The sequence below is a fragment of the Carica papaya genome, chromosome 9 (genome assembly GCF_054855325.1).
Source record: "Carica papaya isolate Zhongbai chromosome 9, ASM5485532v1, whole genome shotgun sequence".
Lineage (NCBI taxonomy): Eukaryota > Viridiplantae > Streptophyta > Magnoliopsida > Brassicales > Caricaceae > Carica > Carica papaya.
This window is the reverse complement of record NC_142317.1, coordinates 5,620,001-5,631,698: the sequence shown is the minus strand read 5'-3', so window position 1 is coordinate 5,631,698 and position 11,698 is coordinate 5,620,001. Positions and strand designations below refer to the sequence as shown.

General features: G+C 36.7%; 1 protein-coding gene across 4 annotated transcripts in view; it reads right to left on the bottom strand.

The window, feature by feature from the left end:
- Positions 1 to 189: 189 nt before the first annotated feature.
- The window catches only part of LOC110814778 (uncharacterized), a 29,409-nt gene continuing 17,900 nt past the window's right edge, over positions 190 to 11,698 (bottom strand). For all 4 annotated transcript variants that reach the window (XM_088211735.1, XM_088211736.1, XM_088211737.1 and 1 more), the window contains 7 exons: positions 2,948 to 3,070; positions 2,778 to 2,861; positions 2,500 to 2,684; positions 2,239 to 2,377; positions 2,090 to 2,149; positions 823 to 927; positions 190 to 716 (listed from right to left, as the gene is read on the bottom strand). In XM_088211735.1, coding sequence (XP_088067861.1) covers positions 603 to 716; positions 823 to 927; positions 2,090 to 2,149; positions 2,239 to 2,377; positions 2,500 to 2,684; positions 2,778 to 2,861; positions 2,948 to 3,070 — 810 coding nt within the window. In that variant the 3' untranslated portion in view covers positions 190 to 602. The remainder of the gene's footprint in view (positions 717 to 822; positions 928 to 2,089; positions 2,150 to 2,238; positions 2,378 to 2,499; positions 2,685 to 2,777; positions 2,862 to 2,947; positions 3,071 to 11,698) is intronic.

Below are 11,698 nucleotides of genomic sequence, written 5' to 3'. Positions count from 1 at the left end.
AGAGATATTATGGAAACAAGTATGGAAGTTCTGTAATTTGATGCTTCCCAAGTCACTGCGCCACTGCTCTTGCATTTCTACTCCATGATCTTCCTTGTAAAATACCATTAAATGTACGATTGTTCAATTAAAGTTTCACTACTGTTCACAATTGAATTATTATTTTCTCCAATCAACTCGGTCATGAAATCAAATTCAAATCACTTTCAAGGGTGAAACTTGCTTATTGATTCAAGACCATAAAAAATCACTATAGGTATATTCACAGGATCTTGGATTTTTCTTTTCGTTTTCATTTGGCTTCTTTCTTTATGGGATGACAACGGACAAATCACTTACACAACCAAGATGCTCAACAAGAAGAGATGGGGAAACAAAACGAAAAGGCAGTGAACCAAAGCCCCAACATTGCAAGGCTTCACTCCTTTTATGAGAACCATCCCCAAAACTTTACCATACAATAAACCTATTGACCTCATTTTACAGACAAAATGACTCCACCACCCACAATCCCAAGCAAAAGTGCCAAATTTACTTGCACCTGACTTTAAGAGAAAGCGGCAGAGACCTAAAGAAAAAGAACCTTTTGTACAAAGAACCTTTCACATGAAGTAACTGAGGGCCTTCTTCCTTCTAGACCCACCTTCCCCGTATAGTTCATTCCATTGTAAGAGCTCAGTCATATTCACTGATTCGGATGAGACACTGGCGCAAACCTGTTCTCAGCACAACAAAGAGAACAAATAACTCAAATGAGATGGGAACACTAGTAACCAAATGAACGAAATGTCTTTGCAACATCAATTTTTATATTGATCTTACCCGCTCATGAGCATATCTAAAGTCATGCATATTTAGAGCCCGGATATCAGCACTCCCACTCAAAGCTGGAGGAGGTTTACCTTCTGCTAGAGCAGCAGTACGTTCCTATGAAAAAAGCTGCACGAATTAGATCAAGCTATATATATGTATATATAAACTAATTTTGTTTAGCACATATCTAAACTAGAGGACCATTTCATCCTTCCTTAATCTGCCCTTGGTGGCTAGTGGCTCAATTACGATGAATTATGTGTTTGAGATGGTATTGGGGATTTAGGGTGTGAGACCCAGAAAACAATTGCTTCCTTTTTTCAATTGGCTATTATTTGAATTATTTGAAAAGAAAGGAATGAGATGGCTTTTGACAGCATTATGTCTCCTTTTGTTAGCATCAGAGATTGCAGATTTCAGCCTATGAGTTTTTTGTTTAGTGACCAGACTTTACCTTTGAAGAGAAACTTAGGAAACTACAAAGATATTTCCCATCACAATCGTTAAAGTTTCTTTCATATCTGGGTGGGACCTCCTTGGTGCCCGGTTAATACTATTTCTCTCTATTTCTCATCACATGCATCGGAGCCTATTTGTCATATTCAATAATTTACTTTTCTACCTTTCTGGGATGCTAAAACAGGAGCTTTTATCCCCCTTCAGGTCAGGCTGCAGTCTTTATTTTCTTGCTTACTAGTGCATTGGACTAGATTAAAATGTCCAGGCTGTGGTTCACGTATTATCAACATCCTTGAGTTTTCATTACCTAAGTTCATGTACGCTTAGACATAGAAACTTGTATAGATCTTGAGAAGATGAAAAAATTAGTTTGAAAATTAATTGCAAAAGCATGTATTGATTTAGAAAAAAAATAATAGTTATTTCCGAAAAGAAAAAATTATTCAAAAGCTGGTTTTCATTTTATTATTTGAAACCTGGTTTTCATTTTCAACAACAGCACATGTCGTGTATACCTAAACATACAATAAACCTGACTCTTTAGGTCTAGCAAACAAATTGTTTACTTTTGGCACAGTGAAACGGATAATAAAACGCACCTATTTTGTCCATAAACATGCAGGAAGTCCAAAATTCAAAATTACAAAATATTGTCATGTCCTGAACATAGCCTAATTGTTTTGAAATCTAATACTCATGACAATGATAAGGACAAGGTTCAGCAGAAGTCAAGAGACAAAAAAAACTCATTTATTGCTTAGCCTTGTTTCTTCATAAAATATAAATGAACTGATACATGCCATGAAAAGAAACTTACTCGCTTTTCCTTTTCCAATATTTCTTTGATTGGGCGATGTGCTGCAGTTACACAAAGATTCTGCAAATGTTTTAAAAAAAATTGTGAGCAGATGTTTTACCCAGTAAATTCAATAATTCATCAACTATCAGAAAAAGTAGCAATACTACCTTCAGATCACTTCCAGAATACCCATCTGTCATATTTGCAATTGCATCAAAATCAACATCAGTAGACAAGTCCTCTTTTGCCAGGATAACTTTCAGTATCTTCGCTCTATTTGGACTATCTGGTAGATTTACCATCAATCTATAGAAGTACATGACAAATTCTAAAATAAGTTAATTCAAGCAAGCGTAAGAATAGTAATATTCAGCATCTATCCACACATCTGCAGGCAGGAATCAGGTTCATAGGAAAGAGATACCTACCTTCGTGGTAGCCTTCTAATGACTGCCTCGTCTAGGTCAAAAGGCCTATTTGTAGCTGCAAGCACCAGAACACGTTCTGTATCCTTCGTCCTTAAACCATCCCAGTTTACCATAAATTCATTTTTCATCTTACGCATGGCCTCATGCTCGCCAGGATTTTCCCTCCGGCCCAACATGCTGTCAACCTGTAATACACAGCAGATAACAAATGTACTGAATTTTTAATTAAGAAAGGAAAAAAACCAAATAAAAATGCTTTGAGAGCTAAAAAGGCTTACCTCATCAACAAATACAACACTAGGAGCAATTTTGCTGGCCAGTGAAAAGACAGCTTTTACATATTTCTCACCCTCGCCAAACCACTGCATGATGATGAATAAATGAGCTTTTATCATAAAAATTCTTCAACAGAACGAATCATTTAAGGAAGCTTCTTGATGTTCTTCACCTTTGATGTGATGCTGGACATTGAGATGTTGATGAAGTTTGCGCCAGCTTCTGTTGCCACTGCCTTTGCAAGCATTGTTTTCCCAGTCCCAGGGGGTCCAAACAGAAGTATGCCCTTGCAGGGCTGCAAAAAGATAATAAAATTAGAATTTTCCTTTAGAAATTCAGTAATACAAGCTCATGCAGTTCTAGTTGTAGAATCAACAGATAAAGCATGTATAGCTTTTTATTATGGAAAATTAGAAGCTGAACAGGAACTAGGTCAATTTTGCAACCAAGGAATATTTTGAAGGAAGATAATAAGTACTATGTAAATCCAATACATGGTGTATAAATGTCACCTGCCCACATTTAAGAACAAGCAAAAAGGAATTATCATTCAATCATGGAACTTTACTTTTAAACATTTTATAATTCAATTTTATCTACAATTAGGAAACTCATGTGCCTCATTTGGTTGTGGTTGGTCATCCCTGACATTTTCTAATCAATAAAATAAACTAGGCTATGTTTACAGAGCCTAATTTAGTCTCTTTCAAATTCTTTTTCTCTCCTAGTGATCTAGTTTATTCCACCACCTGTGTTATCTCTTCACTTATCTCCTCTTTCCTCTTATTTCTAATTTAGTTGTGATTAGTAGCTTTTTAAAGGTTAACAGTAAATAGAATAGACTATGCTTTCTTCAGTCTAATATAATTTCCTTCCAAGATTCTTTCTCTCCCAGCGTTCTTCTAGTTTCTTCCTCTTTATGTGTTATTCCTTCACCTTATCTCCCCTTTCCTCTTATTTCTTCACCTCAATCTCTCTTTTCTCTCTTCCCTTGTCTATCCTCTTCTCTAATTTCTCTTCGCTCTGTTCGGTCCTACAATAGTCTATGCTGGAATATACATCTAACACAGCTCTTGCATACACACACACAAACAAGTATTACATATAATGTATCAAGAAAACTTGTGAAATTTTGATGAACTAGGATTTTTTTCACAGGAAAAGAAAAAATATCATTGAGAAGGATAAATAAAAACAATGGGATTAGACATCCTCTACCAAAAACAAAGAAAACAGATGAAAGGAAAGAGAGAGACACACACTAGCTAAACTCTAGAAAGAATAGTCAGTGAATCTCTATGCAAAACTGAAAGAGAGATTTCCTTAAACCATGGGACTTAGCCAAGTGAAAGCCAAAAAGCGACCTTTATCCACAAATAATCATCAAGGACACAAACCAGCTAAAATAGCCTAATACAAAGACATCTGAACTCCCTCCTCATTGCTAGAACTGTCAAAAACCGAAGAGAAGACTAAATACTCAAAAGTGAAAGTTCAGAGAAACCAAAATTTTCAGAAACCCAAGTCTAGATAGTCTAAGCTACATCACAATGCAAAAAAGTGATCATGAGTCTAGGCAGCTTTGTAAGACATCACACAAACCTCTAAAACCCAAGGCATAATTAGGTATGCAAAATTGAAGAGTATCATTAGTATTTAGCCTATGCAAAATCGACGTCCAAACAAAAACTTTCACCTTAAAAAGGTTTATGCTTCCATAAGAATTTAGAAATGGACATCTTCTTAGTAATAGGATTGGCAATCAAAAAATGTGGATAATGTTTACGAGAAAAAAATACCAGAGGAGTCCGACTAATCGATTCTGCAATAAAATTATTAGAGAAGACTACAGAATCCAACAAATGAAGGATATTAGTCATATCCATAGTCTTTCTAACATTAAGATTTACCAATAATAAAAAGTCCGAAAAATTGGTACCACCAAACCACAATAAAAATGGAGTCAGAATGTTGTTGATTTCGGGAATGCTTATAAAGTCTAGGGAAAAAGGAAGCAAGTGAAACATTGTGAACTCATGGCTCCTCCCAAAATGGAAAACAGAAACCATCCCCTACCTCCAACTTAAGTAAAGCTAAAAAAGAAGCACAAAGACTGGAAATCAACTTCCCGAATGTTGAGTAGCATATTTTATTATTTAATTATTTTATTAATTTATTGTTTAATTAGTTATGATTATGTAATTAGAATTTTACTATAATAGTAATCTCATGTAAATAAAATTTTAGTTAAATAGTGATTACTTTATAAGTAGATTAAAAATTTATAAATACCTCAAGTGTAACAATATTAAAGGTGAAAAATAAAATTATTATTTGTTTTCCAAAAATCAACATAGTATCAGAGCCAAATAAAATTATTTTAGGGTTCTAATTTCAAAGTTTCCTTCAAACCCTATAATAGCACAATAAGCTGAATTGGTACCCATTTATCTAGATCTACTCTCAACACCACCTTAGAAAACCATATCTGAGAGAGAGAGCCAAAGAAAAACAGATCACAGATCCTTCCTTGCACTCCCAACTGCCACCTGAAGGAGAAACAGAGGCGGCGGGCGGCAGATCAAACCAGAACGCGTGACAACAGCGGTGCAGCGAACAGATCTGCAATGTGAATTGCGTGGAAGGTGAATCCGACCGGTTCTGTCCGGATTTCCAAACAGAAGAAGCTGTGCGCAGCAGATCGTACGAAGAGGACAGATCCGCCCGAAGAAAGGGTCGAAGAAGAAAAATTGGAGGCGGATCCGCAAAGACCGTCCTTGTTTGCGCCCGAAACCAGAAAGCCGGAGAGAAAACGAGCAGCAGAGCTCATTGGAGAAGAAGACCGCGATATGCAGTTTTTCAGTGCGCTTTCACCAGAGTCGTGCTGGATCTGACGAGTTGTGAATTTCTGTGGCATTCCGGTGAGTTTGCGGCAGTATGTAGCAGTTTCTGGTGGTGGTGTGTTGCGGCGCATGGTGGTCTGGTGGCAGGGCATCCAGTGGCGCGTGAGAACTCATTGATATTTTGGTGGAGACTGAGCCGTTTTTGAGCTGAGTCAGAGCCGCTTTTGAACCAGGCTGAGCCATTTTGAGCTGGACAGAGTTGTTTTGAGCCGAGCCGAGATGCTGCCTGATGATAGATCTGGTTCCATTTTGCAGTATTTTTTTAAGCATCCTCTGACACTAGTAAATTACAGGATAGTTCTTTAGAACTTGGTATACAAGTTGGACATGTGTGATATCCGTACACCAACTTAAGGAGGAATATTGAGTAGCATATTTTATTATTTAATTATTTTATTGATTTATTATTTAATTAGTTATGACTATATAATTAGAATTCTACGACAATAGTAATCTCATATAATTAAAATTATAGTAGAACAATAATTAGCTTATTAGTAGATTGGCAATTTTATAAGTACCTTAAGTGTAACAACATTACGGGTGAGAAATAAAATTTTTTTTTTCTCCAAAAATCAACATCGGGACTCTTATAAGTAATTGAAACACTGGCCTTGCAATCCCATTCATTCTAGGAAGACCAAGTCTTATCCTGTGCCAAACAAATTCAGTTATAGAGGAAATCTCCATAACCATTTAGTTAAAAGATTCTTAATGCCAAAGCCACCATCCTCTTTAGTTGGACAATACTTCTCCCAACTAAGTAATCTCTCTTGAGCTTACTTGAACCTCACCAGAGGAAAGACTTCATCACTTTCGCAATTCTATACGCCACACCTCTAAGGATCTTAAAGAGAGACTAAAGAAAATAAAGGAAAATACTAGAGAGACAAGATTAAAGGAGAATAAGCATCCCCCAAGGGGGAAAAAAAGGCGCCCTTCAAGGTCTCCAGGCATGTAGAGATCTTGCACAGAATAGGGTCCCAAAACGAGCTGACCCTAGGATTCCCCTCTAAAGAAACACCATGATAAATTGAGTTGCTAACAACCTTGTAATTGAGGTTGTGACAACTCTATGATTATGATTTTAAAAAAAGGAACACCATGATATATAAAAGGTCACTCCAGAACTTGGCATCCCACAAAATCAGCTAGTTCCCTCAGAAGCTGATTCTTGATGTCAATATCTGTCAGTCCACTCTTCATGAGATTAATCTTCAATCCTGAAATAACCTCAAAAATGAGCAAATTGGTAATTTCGTACAAAAATTTCCCTAGATAGTAAGTAAACAACAAGATCGTCTCATTAACAAACTAAAAGTGAGAAACCTCAACTCTATCAAATCGGACTCAAAGGCCCTCTAAAATCCCTCTCCCCGACCCTCTTTTAAGCACTAGTCTCAAAATATCAACAACAATTGCGAAAAGAAATGGAGATTGAGGATCTCATTATCTCTAACCATGCTGCCAATATAAACAACCTATAGCCTTGCCATTGATTAAAATAGTTAAAGAATCAGAGGAAAGAAAACCCATAATCCACCTTCTCCATTTATCAATGAAACCCTTCCTCTCCAAGAATTTCTCAAGGAAAACCCAATTCACGCAATCATACACCTTCACAAAATCCAACTTGCGAACTAACTTAGCATATCGCAATCTTCTAACATCTTCCACCACCTCCAGGATGCATCCATAGTTTTCCTACTCCCGCAAAAGCACTATAGTTCTCATTCAATACCTCAATTAACATTTGGGGAAGAACTTTGGGAATAATTTTGTACACATACTGATCAGACTAAAAAATCAAAAATCAGACACCTTCATGGACCACTCTTTCTTAGGTATAAAAGTAATAAAGAGGAATTTCATAGTAAAGTGAATCTTTCATTGAGATAAAATTCATCGAAAACATTTGAATGTCATCTTTAACAATATCCCAACATTGTTGAAAGAAAACAAATGTAAAACCATTTGGACCTGGAGCCTTATTAGTACTGAGGTCCCATACCATCCACTTAATTTCAATTTCCTCTAAAGATCTCTCCATCCACCTGGCTCTGTACACACCAATTATACCCCAATCAAGTGGACAAATAATGCAATCTTTCCCATAGAGCTTTGTAAAACTTAGTAATAACCATCTCAATATCCCTTGATCTCCCTAAATTCTTACCATCATCCAATTCTAATTCCTTGACAATTCTCCTCTTACTATCTGATGGAAAAATCTTGAGTCGGAATTGCCATTTCTTAATCCATTTCATCTTATATTCGTCTCCACTAATGTCCTCCTTAATAAGCACTTCTTCAAAATCAATCTTATGACAGCATAAACTGGCATGTTGCTCCTTGGTGCTTAGAGGTATAATGTGGGTTGTATTGCATGCGGACAACATGAGTCCAATATATCACAAGCATGTGTCAAGGACACCTGTTAACTAAACAAGCACATTAAGCACACACGATTAGCACACAGGCCAACCGTCCCCAACCCGCAAAAGGATGTAACCTTTGCAAAACCAGCCTATAGTGCGTGCCCAACTCGGCTGAATTAAGTGGCACTACCACTTAATAAAATGGTGACCTTTTTCACCGCTTTTCTTTTTTGTTTATGTTTTATTTTATTTTTCTAAATATTGTTTTCAAATTATTCACCATAAATACCTTTTACTACCTATTTGCAATTCATATCTTCAAAATTCACGTTTCTTCTTTCCTATTAAATTATCATCTTAAATACATAATTTTTGAAGTGTAGAGAAATAAATTACTCTCAGGAAAGAATTATCTATCATCCTAAATAAAAAAATTTCACTTTAGTAAAAATTCTAATCTGAAACCCACTTTAAAAAATATTTTTAATAATTCTAAATTTTGAACTTTAATTTTGATTTAGTTTTCAATTTTAAAACTAAATTATGAAAAGTCATGTGATTAATTATTACTGTGCCTAATTTATTGACATAATGTTACTGTTCTTCAAATCCAAATCAATATAAAATGCAAGACAAACACTATTAGGTTGAAACAAAAATGACAATAAATCATGCACAATGGGCTGACATGTAAATTGACAGAAAACCTAAAGGACAACATACGAACACACACAATATGCACGTATCTGACTGTGCAGGCATCGACAGAATGCAGGATGAAGATGCTAACATAAACAATTATAAAACACAACAGGCAACCTCATAAATGCTTCGTGTCTATACGAACATGCACATTATACAGCTCTACCAATGGTACGGTTATTACTACTGAGATAGGATATCTTCAAGAATAACATTCTTCCAAATTCTAAAATCACCAAAAATACCATTATTCAAAACCTAGAAATTACATTTTAGAACTTGCAACTTCTTTGTGAAGCTAAAACCCCTCCACCTTCCCGGGTTACATTCGCTCCGCCAATTCCTAACACTTTCCACAAAGTCAGGGTGAGTCAACCAGGTGTTCTCGAATCAAAACAGAGTGGGACCGCAACCAAACCAACTATCCTCCAATCAGATATTAAAGTGGTTAGAGACAGGATGAGCAGAACCTCCTCCCACTAAAGCCGGAAATGTACCTTCCAGCAATTGGAAACAAGAATATAGCCAATGCGAAACAAAACCATTCTGCTCCTGTTAACAACCAAGTAAAATTGGGAAAAGGAAGACCCCTAAGCTCAAAATCCTGAATAAAGTTAGTAAAACCTTCATTGTTGTCGTCACCCATTATTCAAAAGAACCAAATGAAAGAGAGAACCTTCCACACGATCAAGATAATAAGTCACTCTATTATCCTACATCACAGAAAGACCCCTTAATGCAACCGCTGAAGAACTAAAAGACCATTCCTTGAATCTACAATCACAAACACCACAGTTTCAACAATGGACACTTTGATCTCCTGAAATAGCATAATATCAGACACCCTAAAAAGCACCTCCTTGATTTTCTTCCCCTTCAAACTATTTCCTAAGCCACTGATATTCCGACTAACAATCTTCTTAACAAATTATCTTTTCACCTCCAATCCTTAGGATCTCCATCATCCTGGTGATAGAGGCTAGCCACTTTAAGTATAAGATTGGTCCGCCCCTTTGTTTTAACATAAGTCTTCATGGAAATTCTCAACCTCACTTCCTTTTCACAAAAAAAGAAACCTTCCTCATAAACATTTGTCTCAATTTCCTACATAAAAATGTTAGGATCTTCATGAACCTCATTTTCCTTAACAGTGTCGCACTTGGAGATTGTCTTGTCTCCATCCAACAATGGAATAATTCCCCTAGCCATGTTCCGGATATTGTAATGCCATCAGAAAGGTTCCTATAATTGAAACTTGATTCACTGAGGAGATTATTAGCCAAGTAGAGTTAAACAGGATTTGGTTTAAGGGAAGTACTCTCTTAGAAGGTAAAGGTTCTTCCAAGTCCCTCAATACAGCATGACATCCAAAACCAGAATGCATCTAAATCGCAAGCCCTATCATAACCCAATGCCTCCAAGACCTTGTAATTCAAACAGCCAACTTGAAGCAGTTTTTCTTCCTCTGCTGGCACCACTGTTGCTTTCTGTTTCTGAAAGTCGAATTCATAATCTTCCTCCACCTCATCTCCCAACAGGAAGTCTTCACCTATGATATCTTCCTTCTTGTTAGAATATTATAGAATATTCCAGTGTATAGTAGCATAATAATCTGTATATAATAGCATGATCACCTTCCCAAATATATTAGCACAAATAGATAGACCGGCTTAGATCTCGACCTCGGTCGAATGGTTCTCACTTTGGCTACGTCAGAGAGAAGAGGTCCTTACCTCATTCCCAGCATGCTTCACAGCCCTCGATCTTTGAATTCAATGAAAGAAGCTTTCAAAGGACTCCACAAACGAAGAATGATTGGGGCACAGAAAAGAAGCCCTCCAGCTTCTCTTGTGCATCAAAAAGGCTACTTGACCAGCCTAGCAAATTAATGGGGTGATTTATGTTGGTTACCATATATGAATCCATATGTATGTATATATATGTCTAACCCTATTGAAATGAATAAGAAGAAATATTCATATATTTTCCTAACCTTTTACAGCTCTCAAACTAAGATACAGAGGAGATAGAGTCTTCAGAATCACGATCAAGATTTTCTGCATACCCTTCCAATCCTACATTGGCCCATGTGGACGAAACCTGCAAACCACTGGTACCACTCACCATAGGATCAAATTTGTCTTCCCATTGACTTTTCCTTCTTCAACATCATTTGCATCATGCTTTTTTTTAATAATCATTTGCATCATGATTATTGAACTCTCCTTTGTAACCAGTTCTGAATCTGTCCTAGGAAGCATATACCTCACCCCCCAAAGAACTTGATACAACAAAGGACTTGATTCTAGGCGCCATTACTATCTCTTCCTGAAAAGTCCTCCGAGCCTCCCTTTCCTTCCTTTCAACCCATTCAACCATTTTCTTGCACCTCTTCTTGGGCCTCTATTCTAACTTGAAGAGGTCATTTCTAAAATTTTTCCTCTCTCTTTGTAATCAGCCCAGTCTCTCACAGCCACTTGAACTGGTTTTATGACTTGGATATCTCAGTCTATTAAAAGTCCTCCAAGCCTCCACGTTCTTCCTTTCTACCTATTCAACCCATTTTCTTGCACCTCTTCTTGGGCCTCCATTCGAACTTGAACAGAGTCATTTCTAAAAGTTTTTCTCTCTCCCTCTGTAATTGGCTCAGTCTCTCACAGCCACTTGAACTAGTTCTATGACTTGGATATCTTAGTCTATTAAACACCAACTCTGCTGGAAAGACTTTTGTGCCCTTCTTGTACTTCTCCTATCAACTCACCCTCTTTCGATTATGTTGGTCAGTTGCAATTATACCAGAATACTGATCCAACAATCGAAATCCACCATTATAGCTTCTTCCAAAAAAATTCACCCGCACCTTAAAGTTAAGCTGAAACTCAGAAGTATTAAAAAATTGAAAAACCACCTCTTGAGTCCAAGAAAGCCACCCCCTCCTAT